This window comes from Mus musculus, chromosome 14 (genome assembly GCF_000001635.26).
Source record: "Mus musculus strain C57BL/6J chromosome 14, GRCm38.p6 C57BL/6J".
Taxonomy (NCBI): domain Eukaryota; kingdom Metazoa; phylum Chordata; class Mammalia; order Rodentia; family Muridae; genus Mus; species Mus musculus.
The window spans coordinates 8,238,306-8,259,376 of NC_000080.6; the positions used below are offsets into that span (position 1 = coordinate 8,238,306).

General features: G+C 47.7%; 1 protein-coding gene across 3 annotated transcripts in view; it reads right to left on the reverse strand.

The window, feature by feature from the left end:
• Acox2 (acyl-Coenzyme A oxidase 2, branched chain) overlaps positions 1–20,714 on the reverse strand; it is a 33,509-nt gene extending 12,795 nt beyond the window's left edge. The window contains exons 1-13 of one of the 3 annotated variants that reach the window (NM_053115.2): positions 20,517–20,714; positions 18,397–18,630; positions 17,690–17,852; positions 17,350–17,501; positions 16,889–16,996; positions 15,138–15,257; positions 14,578–14,693; positions 13,199–13,371; positions 11,599–11,761; positions 9,630–9,820; positions 7,959–8,138; positions 5,418–5,523; positions 2,956–3,173 (exon numbers count right to left, since the gene is read on the reverse strand). In NM_053115.2, the coding sequence (NP_444345.2) occupies positions 2,956–3,173; positions 5,418–5,523; positions 7,959–8,138; positions 9,630–9,820; positions 11,599–11,761; positions 13,199–13,371; positions 14,578–14,693; positions 15,138–15,257; positions 16,889–16,996; positions 17,350–17,501; positions 17,690–17,852; positions 18,397–18,556 (1,850 nt within the window). In that variant the 5' untranslated portion in view covers positions 18,557–18,630; positions 20,517–20,714. Of the gene's footprint in view, positions 1–2,955; positions 3,174–5,417; positions 5,524–7,958; positions 8,139–9,629; positions 9,821–11,598; positions 11,762–13,198; positions 13,372–14,577; positions 14,694–15,137; positions 15,258–16,888; positions 16,997–17,349; positions 17,502–17,689; positions 17,853–18,396; positions 18,631–19,533; positions 19,797–20,461 lie in introns of those variants that run through there. The other 2 variants (NM_001161667.1, XM_006518108.4) reach the window with 2 other exon arrangements.
• Positions 20,715–21,071: the final 357 nt, after the last annotated feature.

Sequence of the window (21,071 nt, forward strand, 5' to 3'; positions counted from 1 at the left end):
GCATGTGTTGGCAGCTTCTATCATTGGAGCCATAGCAAGCACTTAGAAAAGCAGAGTACAGATACACATACACACACACACACACACACACACACACACACACACACACACACAGAGATACACACACAGATACATATCAGATACCACACACAGACACGTACCAAACACCACACACAGACACATACTACACACCACACATACACACAAACACATACACATACTACACACCACACACAAACACAGAGAGAGACACACACACATAGACAAAGAAACACACCACACAGAGACACAGACATACAGAGATATATACACACCACACAGAGACTCAGACACAGACAGACAGATACACACACACAAACACATACACATACTACACACCACACACAAACACAGAAACACACATAGACACAGAAACACACCACACAGAGACACAAACACACACAGACATACACACACCACATAGAGACACAGACATACACAGACATACTCAGACTACACAGAGATACAGATACACACAGACAGACAGACAGGCAGACAGGCAGATACGCACACACACACACACACACACACACACACACACACACACACACACCTTGTGTCATGCTTATGAGGTGTTAAGGGTCTTATGTGTCTGGTCATCACCAGCTAGCACCAGGTGACTTTTTTTTCACGTGTTTTTAAAATGCTAATCACTTCAGAAAGTTAGAAAGTTAGGTCGACTTGAGCTTGAACTTTGCAGTACTAATTGCAGCCTTAATGTTCTTATACTGAGTCCCCTGCTTCAGGGTAAGTTTAGCCCCTGGTTATAATTGTATTAGGTATGCTTTTGACTATTTGTGCTCGTATTATTACTTATTGATTTTGGTGGGGATGCCATGGTACGCGGTTGGAGGTCGGAGGATGACTATGGAAGCTGGTGCTCGCCTTCCGTTGTGTGGAATCAAGCTCAGGTTGTTGTGTTTGGGTGGAACCTGCAAGTCATCTCTCTGGCGCCATATTTGATGGTTTAATTGAGCAGACATTTATTGAGCACTAGCTATCAGCCAGGAGCTGACGTGTAGTCACAAGTGCTTGTTAGTACTGCGTTTTAGAAACAAACAAAAAATACTTGGTTGATTTTTTAATTTTTTTTAAAGGTTTATTTATTATATGTAAGTAAGTACACTGTGGCTGTCTTCAGACACCCCAGAAGAGGGCGTCAGATCTCATTACGGATGGCTGTGAGCCACCATATGGTTGCTGGGATTTGAACTCAGGACCTTTGGAAGAACAGTCAAAACTGTTAGCAGTCTAACTCTTAACTGCTGAGCCACCTCTCCAGCCTGGTTGATTTTTTTCTTTTAACCTCTTATGAAAATCTACACAAATCTAAAATCTTTTACTGATAATGAGAGCTATTGGGAGTTTCAGGGGAAAGGACATTTCTCTCCACACACAATATGCATTATATTTTCTACCTAGAAAGGTTTCAAAAAATGTTGTATTCTCAAGTTAACTTGTTGTTGTTGTTTTTTTAAATATTATACTGGTACTAGTAAATAATTAATAGTGTTTAATTATTAGATTAAATTTAATTAATAGAAATACCCGTTTCTTCCAGTAGTTTGGTCAGGTCAGACTTGTCAGACTTAGTTTTGATGTGTTCTTAAAGCAATATTTTCTTTATATAAAAAAAGATAACAGAATGAATACTGCTTGTATTCTTGGCTCTAAATTTTACAGGATCAACTCTACATTTAAAGGTATCTATTGCTGCTTTAAAAATCAGTATATACATTACTTAGTCTAAAAGATTATCTTGACACTAAGGGAGTATCAAAATAAATTAATTAGACTTGGTACAAATTTACTTAAAGCACATTCAACAGGGACATGGATATGCATAGCATATACATAAGCTAGACACGGATATGCATAGCCTTTACATAAGCTAGACACGGATATGCATAGCATATACATAAGATAGACATGGATATGCATAGCATATACATAAGCTAGACACGGATATGCATAGCCTATACATAAGCTAGACATGGATATGCATAGCCTATACATAAGCTAGACACGGATATGCATAGCATATACATAAGCTAGACACCCCTCTCCACCTGAACACAGAAGAGCACGTGGTCAGCAGTTAGAAAGCTCTGAGTGTCCCTAATTTCTCAGCCTAGTTACACATGGTACATAAGTTCATTCATATAAGCTAAACTTCTTCCTCAGCAGAACAGGGACATTAAGTCCAGTTCAAAGGCTGTACAGATTAAATGAGATGCTGCATATGATAGTACACAAACCTCGCTAAATGCTGGTTATGATTAAAATTAGTATTAGTATGCTCATATGTAGCAGCCTTGATTTTATTCACACTCCATAGACATTGTTCCTTGTGAATGTTGAAGAGTTCAAGTGAGGGACTAATTTATCCCTTTTTGGGGGGGACGGAGTTTTAAGCCAGGCTTTCTCTGTGTAACCCTGGCCATCCTGGAACTCACTCTGTAGACCAGGTTAGCCTCAAGCTCACAGAGAGCTGCCTGCCTCTGCCTCTTGAGTGCTGGAATTCAAGGCATGCACTACCACTGCCTGGCCCTAGTTTAGTCTTTTTTTTTTTTTTTGGTTTTTTGAGACAGGGTTTTTCTGTATAGTCCTGGCTGTCCTGGAACTCACTCTGTAGACCAAGCTGGCCTCGAACTCAGAAATCCTCCTGCCTCTGCCTCCCAAGTACTAGGATTAAAGGCGTGCGCCACCATGCCCGGCTCCTAGTTTACTCTTAAGCACATTGATTTCTAACTTTCTCCCAATTCCTCTAAAGTTTCTTTCATTAAGTCCTGATGCTTTATTTTGGTATAATTGTGCTAAGTGTCAGCTTGTCTAGGCCCCAAGTTTGCAAGGTCTTGGTGTGAGAATTGGCCAGCGCACCAGGGTCTAACATGGTTTCAAGTACCAATCACTCACCGGATCAAGGGAAGCAGGTCTAGGAAGGCTGTTCTTGCCATGTCCACTTGGGCCCCAGACAGGAAGCCATCATGCAGAAAGTCCCCTGAGTTAGTCAGAATACCGTTTAAGGCATAGAGGTCACAGAGGTTCTGAAGCACACGCTGAATCTCTGGTTCGTTGTCTAGTTTCTCCACAGCTTCCTTGAAATTCCTCACAGTGAGGAAGTAGCAGTGAGCCTATGAAGACACAAAGATGTGCTGACACTCATTCCCATATCCACAGATCATTCTGGAAACTTGGCAAGATGGCTGGAGTATGTGTGTCTCCTCAAGGACTGGTGGTAACATTTTGTCTTGTTCATTCCAGGTGTCACTGGTGTGTGTGTGTGTGTGTGTGTGTGTGTGTGTGTGTGTGTGTGCATTGGGGACTGGGTAAAGTGTGAAACTTGGCCTGTGGATTCCTCACTTTGCTCAAGATAGTTATAGAAGCATTAGAAAGTAGAAAGAATACATGAGTATTGGAGGCTAGCCTGGGGTACTTGAAGAACAGCAGCCTCACTTTTCTCAAGAAAACAGCTACTTACTGTTTTCCATGTTAAGGCAGTGTGTTCATGTGTGTGCACTGTGGGATGTGGCTTGAGGTATGTGTGAAAGGCATTCTAGCTGAAACTAGGTATTCACTAGGCTATGGAGAGGCCTGGCTCTGTTGGCTCTTAACCACTTAGTATAGAGTGCTTCAGTGACCAAGCAACCACTGCCACAGAACCTTGGATCTTTGGACTCTTTACCTGGGTTCCCTCTGCACTCAACCCAACTTCTAAAGGATGAGTGGCTGTCCCAGTGGGAGGCCTTCAGGACCCTGTTATTGTTAATTTGTTTGAATGTGGGGCTGTTCCAGAGTACTTCCTTTGTTCCTGCCATCTGTGAGTTCTACCAAGGGGTGAGAGGAGACATTAGCAGCAGGTCTTGCCCTGGATGCTCCCTGAGGACACAGCTGGGCCTTTGTGGCACAGGAAAGGACTGTGCTTTGGCTCAGCTATTTCACTCCTCTGTGTTGTCTGTCTTCCACTTTAGAAGGGATCCTGTTAGTTTTCCTTATGCTAACTGAGGGAGCGCTGACAAGCAGAGGCCGTGTGTTTAAGGTCAGAACAGAGGTTTAGAAGACAGACAAATGAACATTGGGCAGGTGTGGATCCTTTCCTGGGGTCCGAGGAGAGTGCACAGTCCTGGCTAATCCTCTGGTTGGTGGCAGTCCACGCACAGTGGGCAGCAGAGTGGAGCTAAGTGGCACAGACACTGAGGACTTGCAGCAGAGCTCATGACAGCCCTGGTGTGTGTAGTTGAATGTTGAGTCACCAGGTGGCATCCCTGCTCAGTCTGCCCGACAGCCTGGCCTGACTGCCTCTGTAGCTGCTTTTCAGGACTACTGTTCTGAGAGTGGTGCAGTTTCCCAGGCCTGGCTGGGTCTTGAAAATAGGAGTGAATGCCTCAGTCTTCAGTTGGTGGCTGACATCCTAGCTGTCCCAGCTCAGGAGGCATTCTTACTGCTTTCCCACTTCATGACTTTGAGTCCTGTATCCTATTTCTGCCTCTTTCCGGTTCTCCCCACGCCTGCACCAAGCTCATGGCAGAGCCACCCTCAGGATGGATGCTTCTTCTAGAAAGAAGCTCTGACCACTCCTCCCAAACTGTGCAGCCTGCCCCTGCAAGGGAAAGAACTGGCCGCCTTACTAGCATCAGAAGGTCTCTGGCCTCCCAACCTCCTCCTGCCCTCCCTGCTCCACCTGCCTCACTTTAGCTCAAATCTGCTTCAGCTTGCCCTCAGGAAGACCTGTACTGCCTTCCAGGCACCTGGAGGCACCCGGCCTTTTCTTCCTGCTTTGATACCCCCTGCTCTGTTTGCTGGGAAACCTTTCCCAAGCTGCTACCACCCTCAGACAGCCAACTGCTGCATGAAGTCTTAGCCATTCACCCCTTTCTTCAGGCAAGTCCTTTGGGCTCTGTAGGGAGTGTAACCAGCAGCCATTTCCTCCCCTATCCTAGTACTTCCTTGATTATAGCTGTTTGCAGGCAGTATCTTCGCTGTTTTGTATTCAGTGCTAGCACAGAGCGCATGCTCAAATATTTGCCGACTGATAGTGAGGTATGCACAAACACCAAGGATAATGGAAATTGAATCAGACATCCCAGGATTGCCTGTGGGGCTAAGGGGAGACTTGACCTGCTTTTCTGTCTGGGAGGAGCTGTTTGAATGACCTGAAGCAAATCCAGTAGAATCGCCTCACTACCTCTTCCTAAGAGCTGCCAGCAAAATGCTTTGGAAATAAGTCCTTTTAATTAAAATTCTCTGGACTACAAGAGAGGAGGGCAGTCCCTGTGGGGCAGGGGTGAGGGAAGAACGTGAACTCGAGTTTTCTTAGAACAGTGTCCTGCCTGGAAGAGGGAACACATCCCACAGGCTTCAGCTGGCAGGCAGCTCACCTTAGCAGCCTGAAGGTGTATGACAGAAGTCTGGTTCCAAGCATCGTACTGGTCAACCCCGGATCTCATGAGGGTCTGTGTATGCTGTGTTGCATCTCTTATGAGCCTAGAGACCAAAGAAAAGAGAGAACTGATGGGCTGCTGGGGTCTCTCACTGACCTGTCTGAGAGCTAACTGCTTCATAAATGTCTCTTTAAGGGCAGGCATTCCCAATGTACAGTGGGAAAAACTGAGTCCCAGAGAGGTTAATTAACTTGTTCAGGGTCACACAGCTAATAAGGAATAGGGCTAAGGCTTTCCTTTTTCTCTTTTGAGACAGTGTATTGCCTAGTGACCTAGAACTTCCCACCCTCTTGCTTTAGCCTCCTGGGAATTCCCCCCCCCCCCCCCTTAGGGTTTCAGGTAACTTCAGGCCATTCTGTTGGTTAGCTCCAATGGCCAGCCAGGGAGAATTTTTTTTTTTTTTTTTTATTTCAAAGGGCAATTCTGTTAGAAGTCCTACCTCAGGTACTGAATTACAAAACTAGAAAACCACCCCCTCACCCTGGCCCTGTGAGCTGCTAACCTAGTCATTTGCCGTTCTGTTAACCTTCACTCTGTTTTCCACCCCTGCGTGTCCGTCTGACCCTTGGAATTTTGTTGTAAAGCAAACTGTTTATTAAGTAACATTTACTCTTCTTTGTCAGGGAACTGATAAGCAGACGGCACATTGAGTTCCAAGGCAGAAGGCACAGAGTGGCCTTTTATTCCCCTCAGTCTGTCTTTCCCTTCCCCAAGCCTCCCAGAAATCTTAGCTCTGTGTGCCTTGCGTAGTCATCAGGCTAGTTTCCTGGTGGATCCCCACTTCTGATCACAATGCCTGGCAAGTGGTAAGCATTTAAAAGTATTGTGCAACGAACAAGAAAATATCTCAAGTTGCCGTGATCCTAAAGCAGCTGTTACCCTCCCTGGGACACAGGCTACAACGGAAGCGTTCTTAGTAGCTGTTGGAAATGTTTGCTCCAGTTGTGGCACTCTGTTCTGAAGCAGGTTTCAGAAAGTTCCCTTCTAGTAGTTGAATCTCTGCAGTGATGGTGGTTGCATTTGTGCGTCTCCTTCCCCAGCTTCTGGAACACTCAGTCATGTTTGACACATAGTCGGTATTGGTGATACTTGTTAAATGGCAGAATGTACAAGTTCTTGGGTTTTTTAAAAAATAGAATTCATGTTCTGGGTTGGAGAGATGGCTCAGCATTAAGAACACTGGCTGCTCTTCCTGAGGACCCAAGATCAAGTCCTAGGATCTGCAGGGCAGCTCATAACGTTCTGTAACTCTAGTTGCAGGGCATCCAGTGCCAACGCTGGCATCCATGGCCCTGCATGTCCATTTGTATGCATGCATACAAATACTCATACACATAAAATTAAAATAAACAATAAAAAATTCATGTGCTTAAGCCAGGTATGGTGATACATGCCTTTAATCCCGGTGCTGAGGAAGCAGAGACAGGCAGATCTCTGTGACCTTGAGGGCAGCACAGTCTACACAGTAAGCCACGACAACAAAGAATATTTTCTTAAAAAAGATCTATGTATTTTCATGTATTTGTGCTTCTGTGAGTTTATGTGTAACAAGTGCATGCAGGCACCCATGGAAGCCAGAACGGGGTGCCAGGTCCCCTGGAACTGGTGTTACGTTGTAGGCAGTTGTAAACTACCCTGTGCAGGTGTTGGGAATCCAGCTAGAGTCCTCTGCAAGAACAATAACTACTCTTAATCATTTAACCATTCCTCTAGCTCTGGGTCCTTGGTTTTGATCATGTCCCCTGGTCTCTACTAGACCCCGAAAATAACCTGGTTCTTCTATTCTGAGGTATAATCACACCTTTGAAAATTACTTCCAGTGTTTGTTTGTTTGTTTGTTTAATGTGTGTGTACATGTATGCAAGTGTGTGTGTGTGTGTGTATGTGTGTGTGTGTGTTTTGCAGGATGCATGTACTTGCATAAGTCAAAGGGGGTGTCAGAAATGCCCCTCTCTCACTCCCTGCTGTATTCCCTTGAGACAGGGTTTCTCAGTGTCCGTGGAATGAAGCTGGTAGCCAGCAGCACTGGCTTTACAAGGACTCTTAACTATGCCTGGATATTTCACATGGGTGCTGTGGAAATAAACTTGCCTCTGAAAATTACTTTTAGATTGTGGGATATCTCAGACTTAAAGCATCACTTACTCTCCTTGTTTTGACGTGCAGATCACTTCATTTACAGTGATTTGTATTTGAGTGCATTTGTTACATTGGAAATCATCATAGGAACCTAAAAGTTCAGGACATTCCCAACACTAGCCAGAGGGGATAAAGAGACGACGGTGGTCCATGGCTGAGGGTGAGGTGTCCCTTCTTCTGTCCCCACAGAGACAGGAGCTAAGAGGTCTGGAGAGGCTGGGGATGGCAGGGATTTGAGGAGCACTGCCCACTAGTGTCCACCAGCTGGTCTGAGAGGTGCCAGTGTGGGAAGGAGCCTACCCCTGCTGGGCTGTTGCTGACTTCTTGGCATTAGCTTACCTGGCAGACACATATGCCCAGGCTGTGGTATAGACTTCTGGGCAGCGGAAGTCAGCTGCTGTCTGGGCTGGGCACCTGGCTGGTCTTGGTGTGGCGAGATACATGACGGACTGAGGGAGAGGCTTCTGTGGTATGGATCCTGGGGACACTTGAGCCTGCAGGTAGCTCTTCATCAGAAACCTGGGGTTAGGAGGGAGCAGAGACAGATGAGACAGTGTGAGACTCTGTGGGACCCCCACCCCAGCTGCCCTCACTCCCAGGGGCATGCATTTTTATGCTGTGCTCCAGTGGGGAGAGCCAGGAGGCCTCAGCCCAGCCTCTTCCTGACAGCCACTTTTCATCCCAACCCTGGGGCCGCCATCTTCTGTAGGACCTTCACTGAGATGTACCCAAGGTGCTATGCTCTTTAACAAGTGACAGGGCTGCAGAGCTGGGCCAGGCTCTCTTGGACCCCGTGTGAGGCTTGTGCATGAAGAAGCTTCAGCACCAGGTCCTCTGCTTCGGGACCTAGGGTGTAAGTACAGTGTGACCTTTGCAAACAGTCAGATGTATGAAGGGACACTGGCATGAGGAAGATGGACAGACAGCAGCTCCAGGCTGCTTCTGTGTGAGACCGCTGTGCTCAGACGACTCCGGCCTCCCATTGGCTCCTCTCAGACCACCGTGAAGCACTAGAATTGTCTGTGTCTCCCTTTGTCTCAGTATCCCTAGCACCATGGGAATGATGCTACTTGCCTAACAGTGTGAGCATGTAGAACTGAATGAGGCACTTGTGAATTGCTTGTCAAGTGTAGGCTGCAGGTTGCCTAATGCATGCTCTTGGGTTATTTGTATAACGTGGCAAAGAAAAATCCAGTAAGTGCTATATATTGTATTTGCCAGTGAACTCCTTTCTCCTTGGATATTGAAGTATTTGCTCTGTTCAATCGCCAGAGAATAAATGAGTGTGAGAGAATCGGCCATCAGAAACAGTTTGCAATAAACAGCGTGTTTGGAGGAGGCCAGTGTGGTCTCCTCCTGCCTCTCAGGGTGGAGCCTTGTTCGTGTTTGCTCTTGGCTGAGCCTGGAATATCTCAGTGAGCAAGACAGGAAGGTGCCTGCCTTCAAGGAAGTCCTGGTTTAGCTAGGAAATATGGCTAAAAAGCTAAGCAAAAACTTGTAGACAATTACGGATTGTGATAACTTCCAAAAGAAACGTGGTTTTAGGTGGCAGGGGTCAAGGGTGGCATGGGCAGCAGGGGCAGGAGGACCTGAGCAGGTTGGATATGGAGATAGGCAGCATAATGGGTCATAATGACTTAAGATGCAGCGCATACTGTGGCGTTTCCTTCAGGTACAGGGAGGCTAATGAACCATTTTAAGTGAGACAAAGATACAATTTTCTCTAGGCTTGGCCAAGGGCTCCCTGATTGCCTATGGAGAAATGAGGACAGAGGAGGAGCAAGAGTCTGGGATGGAGCCTGATGCTATTGTCTGTGTGAGACAGATAGACGGCCCAGCTGGGAACAGCAGGTAATCTGGGGGAAGTGGGCAGACTAGGGACACACTGGGATTTGGACAACCCTCCGCAGGTACTTTTCCAAAGCTTACTTCCTCCGTGGCCTCCCTGAATGGAACCTTAGGGGGGGGTCCCAAGGGTAGGGCAGAGGTCTGGAAATGTCTGGATTTTACCTGGCCACTTGCAGGTAGAGCACCGTATTCTCACCCTCATACGTGCAAGAGGCTATCGCTTGAGTGACCAGTGTCGGTAGGCCGCTCAGCTTTGAGTAGCCATGACCCCCGCAGGCCCTGCGGCAGATCTCTGTTCCCTGGGCACAGAAGTCTGAAGACATGGCCTTCATGCCAGTGCTCAGTGCATGGAGCTGCAAGAACAAAGGAGTAGAAGGACCCTGTAGCACCATCCAGGCTTGTACTCAGTACCTGCAGCATGCTGTCCATGGCTGTGAGGTTGGTGCCATGCTGTTTTGTGAGGTGGCAGACAAAGCTAATACTCAGAGGTGAAGGATCACGCAAAGACACACAGTTATAAAGTGTGGCCATGGGCCTGTAAGAATGAAGGAAGAATCTGTTCTAGACGGTGTCTCCAGGATCTTCAGAAGAAGGGGCTTCTGGGAGTTCCCATTGTTTTATAAGGGTCATGGGAACTTGCCAGTAGGCAGAAGTTTGGAAGAGTTGCCAATGAAGGCATGTGTGTACCATCAGCCCATTTCCTGGGTTGTGGGAGGGTGCCATGGTCCAACTGTGCACCCAAACTTATTTGTTGAAATCTGAACCCCAAAGAAATGGAGTAAGGAGTAACCCTTTGGCGTGGATTTGGTGAATCCTTCATTAGGAGTTAGTGGATGCAATGGCTGTAATACCGTCTCCAAAACTTGTGCTGAATTACAATCGCTGCCTTTGAAAACTTTCCTGCCACTGACCCCTCTGTGTATGTGTGAGTGTGTATGTGCACACGTGTGCACACATGCAGGTGTATGGCCACAGTGCATGTGTGGAGGTCAGAGGACAACTAGCAGGAGTAATCTTTCTCTTTCTACTATGTGAGTTCTAGGAATTGAACTCAGGTTGTCAGGCTTAGCAGCAAGCACCTTTCCCCACTGAGCCATGTTGCTGGCCCTATAATTGTCGTCTTAACTGTTTTAAGAGGTGATTGGGCCTCGAGGGTTTCTGGGCCATGGATAGGTTATGCTGTCATGGGACTGAGTTCTATATTGTGGGAGTTGTTTTGTTATAAACCCAAGTCCCCTTTCTCAGTGCCCTCCACTCATTCTCTGCCATCTTACCATATAGCAGGAAGGCCCTTACCAAGCAGTAGCAGTGTGACAGAGGCTGGGCACCTCCAGAAGAGTGAGAAATTAATTTCTGTTGTGTGCAAGGCACTGCATTTATAAAAGTTTGCTGGAACATCTGAACAGCCTGGCAGAAGGTACCTTCAGCAGCCTGGCTTAAGATTTTGGTTCTTGAAAACCTCTATCCATCTTTCAGGCTTTTACACCCTTGGGAGAAAGGCCTCCTTTTTCTTTCTATTCTAGTTTCCTTACTTGCAAATAAAGAATGTAAATTATGGATACCATGGACAGACTTAATGAAGCAATGCTTTAAAGTCATAGCACCTACACAGACTGAAGGCGTTTGTGAGTCTTAGCCTCACCAAAGACTGAGAATATTGAATCCATGCACAGCTTGGAACACAGTGCTCTCTCTAGGTCTGATATATTTTTGGATTTTTCAAAGGCAAAGCAGAGCCTGTGAAGTGTGCATACTATGGTGAAGGACTCTGGGAAGTCTTGGCAGTTGAACACATTGATGGTTCTGTTATATTTGTTGCCAGTAGGATAAATCAGATTAATGCAGGCGAAAGTATGCCATCAAATGTGTTCAAATGACTTTGGAGTTGTTTGGGTTTCCATCATATACCTGGGATTGTGTATCTGTGTCCTCCACCCTTGCATTACCTCTAACATTGTTGGAACTCTCTAGGGGTCAGGGGCCAGTGGATCTCCATATTATGGTCCATTTTCTCTGATGCCTTGGACATTGGGAGACTGAGGGTCTATGGGAGCCCAGCTTCAGTAATTTCCCCACAACTGGAACAGCATTTGCCACCCTCTATAAGCAGTTCCCAGGAAGCAGAGTGTACCTCAGGCAGGAGGCTGAAGTCTCTCTTCAGAATATCACTGTAGGAGCTGTGGAAGAATTGTAAGAGGCTGGTGGTCATGAAATGCAAGGCATAGCTCACAGCAAGCTGAGGCAGGAGTTTCTGCTGCTGTGTCTGGTATTCCAGGATTTTTGCCTCTGGGTCACTGAGCAGAGAAAAGAAGCACAGGTTTAGGAGTTCACCTTGACACTGTCAAGCCATACAAATGGACCACTGAAAGGCTGAAATGAGGCTACTGTGTTTTAAACCTCACCTACCACCAATATCCATACGTATTTTTCTGTATAAATGTCCACAGCATATACAACCATTATCTTAGCTGAAAGTCTGAAAGGTTCTGAACTCCAAACCATCTGGACCCAAAGACCAGATGAAGGGGTGTGGTCCTGCCCCACTGATGACTCATGACCCTCCATGTGCCTGCGGTGTTATAGGAAATGCATTCAGCTTAACAACCCTTAGGCTATGAACTTGGGTCCAAAGACACATAAAAAAGGAAGTCTTCTATGTCCATCTCTGTGACATAATCAGGGTGAGATCCCTCTGCTCCCCGGACAGAGTAAGGGCGTCTGGAATTCAAGCTTTGTAGCCTTATCATATTTGACCTCTGAAACTCTGCCTGTCTCACCTCTATTTTACGGACATAGAAGCTGAGGAAGAAAGAAGGGCGTATGCCCGTGGCTGCATGTCATCTAATCCTCAGTATGTTTATGGCAGGCTGGTGCCATGTCTGGGGCCCATGGCATCAAATAACGCCAGGTCCTAGGGCCGCTCAGTCCTGGTGACCTCACTATATACAGGCAGGACATAGACCAGGGAGAGCCTTATCAAGCCCAGGGCCAGTCAGCAGGGCTGGGATAAAAACTCTCCTGAGCACCATGAATTGTTAGGCTGTGATGTGCTGTATCCCCACTTCTTGTTCTCACCATGGTTTGCTGCTTCTAGAGAGTGTGTCCATTTGGGACCTATCCCCAGAGACTGTTGTTTCCATGAATTTTAAATGTAACTAGTGTATTCTTTCTGGAAAGAACACACACACACACACACACACACACACACACACACACACAATTGGGTGTCATAGAGCAGTCCTTGCCATTCTGTGCCATGGAATGGAGGGAACAGGAGCCGATAACTGACAAGAAAGGGTCTAGACCAAGCTTCTCATAGCCAAGCAGCATGAATCCAGCCTCATGCAGTTGGAGGCCGTTGGCTTTTACCACACACAACCTGACCACAACCAACCAGCCTTGACAACTGGCAGACACAAACACTCTAGCTAGCCATAGTCATGTAGAACAAACTGGAACTCAGCAAACAGTCTGAGCAGATGGTGCAGGGTGGAAGGTATGGTCACACAGAGCCTGATAGGGCCACACACTGATAAGGAACAGGTTAGACCACACAGTCTGTCAGTGGAGTAGAGGGAGCCTGAGGTCCCATCTGAACTGCATACATGTGTGTGTGTGCGTGTGAATCTGTGTGTGACCTGCCCCAACACCATGGCTCTGGGAGAGCTGGTGTCAGTGTGGGACTGAGTGTTAGCTATGTCTGCCAGGGTCAGCCTTTGGGTGCCGCTTGCCTAGGCCGAAGACGAGACTGGTGGCGGATTACTGCGTAGCGCACAGCAATGGTGCAAGCCTTCTGGAGGGTGGGTAGGAATCCTTTATACAGCAGCTGCACCCGTGTCACCAACATGCCAAGATAATTGCTCTGTGGTGTCCCAAGCCTCTGGTAGGTGCCATCTGGCAAGACCTGTGTGCAACAAAGACAGATGCTGGGTTGGAGCCAAGTTACCCCAGGCTGTACCTCCATGAGCTTCTGTCTCTGCAGGCATCCCACTTTTCCTCATCTGAAGCAGACCCCTGGTGCAGCATGATCACTGACACATAAAAATGCTTGCATGAGAATCCCCACCTTTTACACCTAAAGAGGTAAAGCTGGCTAATTAGGACTTCTTTCTTTTCTTTTTTTCTTCCTTCCTTCCTTCCTTCCTTCCTTCCTTCCTTCCTTCCTTCCTTCCTCTCTCTCTCTCTCTCTCTCTCTCTCTCTCTCTCTCTCTCTTTCTTTCTTTTTGAGTCATCATGATCTTTGGGACGACATGTCTCTGGGAAACCTAAGAAAATGGGGATGGGGAATTGGTCCAGTCTTAGGAGAGTTGGCTGTTTTCCTGCTGTCCAGGGTCTGTGGAACCATCTGTGGATAGGAAGGAGCAGGTCCAGTAGAAGTATCAATGAGAATAGATTGGAGCATCTGTAGGTTGCTTCTCTGGAATTGTCTTGGATGTAGATTTTGAGTAAACATCTGGACTTGGCAAGATGCTGAGTGGAGTTTATGTGGTCCATGAGAACCATCTGAATGGGTTTCCTTTCTTGAACCCAGATGAGCCACCGTTTGAAGGAAAACGCAATGCACACTTAGTTCAAAAACAACGGAAACTCAATCACTGAGCGCAGCGACTAAAATCCTAACTTGTAAGCCTTATTAAATCTAAGTCCTCTGGTGGCGAATCCTGATGGATCTGCCTTTGAAACCAGGAGACACTCGCAGCTACATCTTGTCTTCACGCTATCCCCATAAAAAAGCTAATTAGGACTTCTGTCAGCATCTGGGGCACATCTGCTCTCTAATTGATTTCAGGAAAGCAACACATTCGCCCTCAGCTCCTTCCCTTTCTGGGGATTGCTTTGTCACTGTACCTTATGACTACTCTGAAACCATGTGCTAAGTATTTCCTCGTGGGAAGTCGTAGGCTTAGAGTGGCAAGATTTCCCAGACACCATTGTGCTCCTAAGCTCAGTTTTATCTTGACCTGTGGCACCCCTGAAACTCTTTTGGGAGAAGTGGGATTGTGGTCCAAACTCAGCTTTGCTGAGGCAGACCCAGAGCCTGTGGCAGCTGTGTAAAGGGAAAGTCCCCTTTCTAGGCAGTCTGGGTCCATAGCCCTCCCAGGTATCTAACCTCTGCAAAGCGACTGAGCATGTTCTCTCTGGGAACCCTCACGTGGTTCAGTCGCAGGAAGCCATTGTCTATGTTTTCGAAGCCCATCTTGGGGCCTATGTCCCCAACTGTTATTCCTAGAAGAGGGTAGAGATGAGAATGTCTGTCAGTTGAGTGCATGCAGTATGGCAGGTGTGTATGCATGCACACAGACACACACAGACACATAGACAGACACAGACAGACAGACAGACAGACAGACAGACACACACACAGGGACACACCCACCCACAGACACACACATACACAGACACAGACACAGACACAGACACAGACACAGACAGACAGATAGACAGACACACACACACACACACACATACTGTGACTCAGGCATCAGTAAGCAAGCTGAAGTCAGACAGATGCTGAATCTTATACCAGTCTAACATCCAGATCACATTAGCTCTGTCAACTAGATCCCTTCTAGACAAGGGAGACGTATCCAAGCTTCTCTGCGTCTCTTGGAGATTCAGGACTATCTTCTAGGTGGGTGGATGGGTCCTTGAGGAAGCAATGGGGATTACCTGGCAGTGGGGTGTGGTCCTCTAGGCTCCGGATGGGCACAATGAAGGCATGCATGCCATGCCGGGCTCCTAAGCAGATCAAATGGGCTAGGACCACAGCATGGGTGACTGTCCGTCCCACTGAGGCAGAAAGAAGAGAGTCCTATCACTGGAAGCCCTTATGTATCATGTCTTGCTCCTGTCTGCTGGGTTTAGGTTGTTGATAGATGCCTTTGGGTCCTTGGAAAGTCATTGATGACAGAAAAATTCGTCACAAAGATCCTGGCTAGAGCAAAAGTAACTGGCTTGGTAAGGAGTTTGAAGTGAGTAAACTTTTAAAGACTTTTTGTGCCTGACCACAACAGCTAATGGATCACTCTGCTGTCGGCCCCATCATGAGTGCAACCATTTATTATCAGAACCCAGCTAGAGCTTAGCTCTTGGCTGAAGTAAGAGGAGTCTTATTTTCCACATAAGGACACTGAGGCTCAGAGTACAGAGTGACACACTGAAGGTCTGGAGGGGCAGAACTGGAATTTAACCACATCAGCCTGACCCTAAAGATGGGTTTCTTTCCCCTGGAAATTTGATATTGGCTGCTCACTCATCTCTGTCCCCCTTACCTCTCCTGTCCTTGTCCTGTCCTTCTCCTCTTCCTGCCTTGCTTTTCCCGTTCTGTCCCATGCCCTGCTTTCATTGAATGCACATATTTAGTCAGTTTCCACACCAGCTGTTTTGTCACTGGGTCTCCAAATGCTACAGTGCAGTCCTTAGAAATGATGTCTCAAAGGGGCTCTTGGCAGGATCCTGTCTTAGAGCTCAGAGATGGCTGCCACCTTGTATCCATCCACGTGATTGGAGCTTGTCTGGGTGTGGAGTGGCAGGGAGGATTTCTAGTAACTAGTCACAGAGCATGTGCTCTGCTCCAGTAGGTGGCAATCCTACTGTGTTAACTCTGGAGGCTAGATGTTGTTGGAAGCCTTTGGGACACAACTAGGTGGTGTGTGTGTATGGGGTATTGTGTGTATATATGTACACAAGTGTGTCTGGGTGGACAGTGTATGTACTTTATACATGTACAAGTGCCTATGACAGGGCAGTGTGCATATTTTTGTGTAAATGTTTCTGCATGGAGGCAATGCATGTGTACAAGTCTAGGTGTGTCTGTATGGGGATAGTGTGAGCTGTGTACATGCATATGTGTGTTTGGGAGGTTGTATGTGTTGTATGTATATGCACAGATGTGTCTGTATGACAACAATGTGTGTGTTGAGTACATGCATATTTGTGGGGGGGCAATTATGTCTATGTATGGGCAGTGTGTACATATTGCCTATGTGTGTCATAGAGCAGTGTGTGTATGTTGTATAATGCACGTGTGTCTATGGGAACAGCTCCTGATGTGTATATCTGTGACTCTGGAGGGCAGTGTGTATTTCTGTGTGTTGAATGCTTGCATATCTGTATGTGGGGGTATTGTTTGTGATGTGTGCATTTACACATGTGTTGTCTGTGGGCAGTGATGTGGCTTGTTCTTAACCTCATTGCCCACAGGTTGGGTGCATTTCCTAATCTACTCAAAACTCCCTTAGGACCTTCCAGTCACTAACTACGGAAATTCTTAGCATCTTATCTATTTCAGTTGATCTCAAAGTGAGTAGCCTAGAACAGGAAATCAACCTGATGTCTGTTAGGCATCAAAGTTAGTGCTACTCAGCTCCGGCTTTGTTTTCTTTGTGGAGAGACAGGGAGGCAGGAAGGAGGATACTCACAGTCCCCAGGCCACCACTTGATGGAAGTCATTGTAGGGCTGTGTATCACAAACTCCTGGGTGGTTGCATCATAGGTTGCTTCGGTCTCCAGGCCCTGCAGGTATGTCCCTTGGGATCAAGGAGGAGAGTTAGACTACTGGACCAAGGTTGGGTACTCACTTGTGAGTAGCTTCTGGGTGGGCCTGGGGCTCGATAAGGTCAGCTCCTGACTGTACTCACAGACGTATCTCCCTTTTATCTGTGGGCTGTGTGAGGACATATTCTGATGCTTCCAAAAGAAATGACTCCCCCCCTACCCCCCGTAACTCATACAGTGCATGTGACATTAGGAAAAGGCACTACTTCCTCAGGACCCTTGACTGCCATCTGCTGGGAGTTTTCGAATTAGTCTGCACATCTATGAACTTGAATAGGCCTTCCAGAGTTGTACAGTACCTCTGCATGCAGCAGCTTTGGCTTACCATGTCCCAGCTCTGTCTGGGCATATGTTGTGATGATTTGGAAGTTTTTGCCGAGTTGGCCCCATTTAGCAATCTGCTCATCTGAGCCCAGGCTTCTGATAGCATTCATGGCAATACCATGTAAGTTTAAGTTGTTATATCCAGCAAGGACTCTGTGGGGGAAGAGACGCTGTAGATGACTAGCCTGTGGAAGACAGGTCACTAAACTTACAACCTGGGTAGGGCTCAGGGGGGAAGAGGCATCAGGCACCCTAGTGTTCCAGTAAGTCCTTCTTTACTGTTTGTTTGGGGTCATGGGTTGCAGGCAAGCCTTTCTGATGAGGCTGCCCTGGATGAGCACCTGTCAGCATAAATGCGTTCAGGACCGTCTTCTGACCAGCCCAGGCTCCAGGCTAGCTTCTCAAGATGGAATCTCTTTTGAACTGCATCCTCATATAGCTCATCTCGGGTCATGAAGTAAAGATGCTTCAAATTAAACACTGGGTCACGTTGGATGAGGCTTTCTGCAGCAGAACAGAACAGAGGGGTTTGGTGGGCTTGGATAAGGTTCCTGACAACATCAAATTTTCCCACACACTCGCCTCATGGTGTTGGAAAGGAAGCCAGCTGTCACTGTCATTTAACAGATGAAACAATTGAGACCTACAAGGAGAGAAATGTGCTTTGTCCACTCCTGCAGAGCGTGACAGGTGTGTGGTGTCAAGGATTAGTTATAGATAGAACTCGGTAGAAGGGCTGACTAGAATTCATAAATCTCTGGGTTTAATCCACAACACTGGTTCTCATGCACCATAGGATCGTGGCATGGTGGCCTGCATCTTTAATCCCAGCACTTGAGAGATGGAGGCAGGAGAATTGGAAGTTCTAGGTCATCCTTGGCTACATCGCAGTCTGAGGCTAGCCTGGGCTACATGAGGCCCTGTCTCAAAACAACGAGCAACAACAACAGAAAGGATTCTTAGTTAAAGGATTGCAGAATTAGTTACCAGACTGTTCTAGAGAAGCAAATAGGTTCAACGCCGGCTCTTGGCCTCCCACTCTGCTTACCAACTCTTCTCCGCAGCTCAGTGTTTGGGATGCCTCCATCAAGGATGTTGGTGAGCCGCTCCACACTGAAGGACGGGGAGTGCCTTTCACTGTCTATGTCAGGGTGCACTTCCCTGCTCCAGGTCTCCCCCAGTGACACTCGATCCCCTGGGTTCCCCATCCTGGATCTGCCTGTCTCAGGAAGGACTTGGCTTCCTTTAGGGTCTGCTCTGAGCACCGGGAGGTACCAAGAACCTGTGTGCAAAAGGCATTGTTTAGGGCTGGGGTCAGCCAGGGCCTTTCTCGGCTAGCTGAATGACAACACACTCCCACCCCGACTTCATGGCTACTGGCTGTGGTCCACATACTGCTCACAAGTGAATGCAATCAATATTGTTCTGTCTGCAGTAGCCAAGGTCCAGACGGTTTGACCACAGAGCTTTCCCATCCTCTGTAGTTTGTAGCACATCTGGGACAATCTTCATGAAGTCAGTGGGGGTTATGTGGAAGAGAACAGGTTGAGCGAGTGACTTATACTAGAGGTGGCTGGAGTCCAGCACAAAGCAGATAGCTTGCTCACACCATACCTTCCTGGGAGGTTCACTGCCTCTGGCTCACTAGGAGGGACCCACACACCTCATTTACTTCTCAATTCCTGTGATATCTATTTGAACACTGTGGCATGAGGCTTGATGGTATAGGTCTGTCATCCCATATACTTGGCAGGCAGAGGTAGGAGGATCATAAGATCTACCTGGAGTACAGAACTAGTTCCAGACAGGCTGGGTAATTCAGTGAGACTGTGTTTCAAAACAGTAGTAGATACCTGGAGAGTGCTTGCCTAGTCTACAAAAGGCCCTGGGTTTAATTCCCATAGTGTAGGAGAAGAGAATGAAGGAGAGGAAGCCTGTAGGAAGAAGGAAGAGGAGGAGAAAGCTTGCTCTCTTCCTGTGAAGTGCTTTCTCTCTGGACTCCTGTGTCCCCCATAGCCAAGATGTGGCCTGCTTCCTTCACAACAAACCCTTGGCCTTTTAGAAGTCCCCACTCCCCTCAGTGAATGAACAACTAGACTCATCCATCCACCTTCTTTGAGTCCCCTTAGCCCTATCTGTTCCTTGCCATCTCCTTGGCCACCACTCTGCCACCTTCCCCTCTTACCTGGCTCAGTGTCTCATCTTTCTTTTCTTGCTTGTCATTGTAACTGTGCAGAAGGGAGTTAGCTTGTAGAAAGGAGTCCTAGCACGCCCACAAACTTGCTTCCCACCAGCTAGCCTGCATGCTTTCCTCCCGACTTCTGCCCCTCTTGTTTCTTCGGGCTGAGGCTCAACTCCCCAGTGTTCCTAGTGAGCTCCAGCTTGCAGAGACCTCACAGTAGCTCAACCCTCCCGACATCAGCATTCCTGTGAGAACTGGCCACCCCTCATGCACTTTGTTCCCAGCACTCAGTGCTAGGGAGGTGGCTCTGTCTCCGTGGTCCCAGAGCCTGGCCGTCAACTTTCCCTGCTGCCTGTCACCTGTTCTCTTTTCCTTCATCCCCTGAGCCTGAGGATACAGTAAGGGTACAGTAAGGACAGGACTGAGGAAGGGGGTACCCTTGTAAGGTCACAGCCCCTGGCAGGCTTCTGAAGAGGGCGTCTGGGGTACTGACAAGAGGCCTGGTGTATACAAGGAGCCCTTTGTCTGCCTGCCTTCCTGTGAGGCTTCCTAGCTGCCTCCTCGTCTTGCCTCTGGCTTCCTCTGTGCCAGACGCCCTTGCCTCCTGGCTGCTCCCCAACTCTCCTGGTCAGCCTTTGCCAGGACTCTGCCTCTGCCTGGACACCCTTTCCTCAGATGTCACCATGACTTCCTCTGTCTTACTCAATGCCAGCCCTCATCGAGGTTCCTTGCACCTCCTTCAACACCCAAGCCCTCAGCCCACATTGCTAATCCCCCCTCTCTCTTAACCTTTTAACAGGTGGGGCAAGTAACTCCTTACATTTTTGTTATTGTGGTCACCAGTTTCCCCCTGTAAACAACTGTAAACAACAAGAGAACCAAGGGCAGAACTGAGAGCCATTAAGGATGCCCGCCACTTTACTGCCATTACCTTTGGTATGTTCTGTCAGTTCTCTGGCTGGCCTGGGACTAAACTCTTGACTCACCTCTGTCCTGGGACAGCGCTGTAGGCTGGGCTGGCTCTTCCCTATAGGCCCAATCTTCAGACTCTTGTCCACACTCCTTTCTCCTCCTCAAAGTGCTGGTATTTACAGACTCTGCCAGAGTATTGCATGAGGCCCTGCTGTTTCCTGCCAGTGTCGTTGGGCAAAGGGTGTATATTGTATCAGGTGCCAGGCAACTCTGGCATGACTCAGCTTCCAGGCTTAAAGGATCCCTCTGAGGGGTGTGTCCTGTGTCCAGGTGGTGTTTCCACTGTGAAATTCTGGACCCGTCCTGCCACCAAGGAGGCAAGCTAGTCACATCACAGTGAGCTGAAAGGAGTATCCCTCTCCCCTGCTTCTGCTCTGACGGTGGTCTTGTCTGTGCCGTGCTTCTCACCAGTGTCCCCACAGCCCCCAGCCTCTCACCCCCAGCCCAGGCTCCTGAGGAGTGCAGTATGTTATGAAGGATCCTGAGAACTTGGTCTCCACACGTGAGGCACACTGGGACCTTCCTTTGTATCCAGCCTTTGCCCTGGGAGGTAGGATGAATTCTTCATG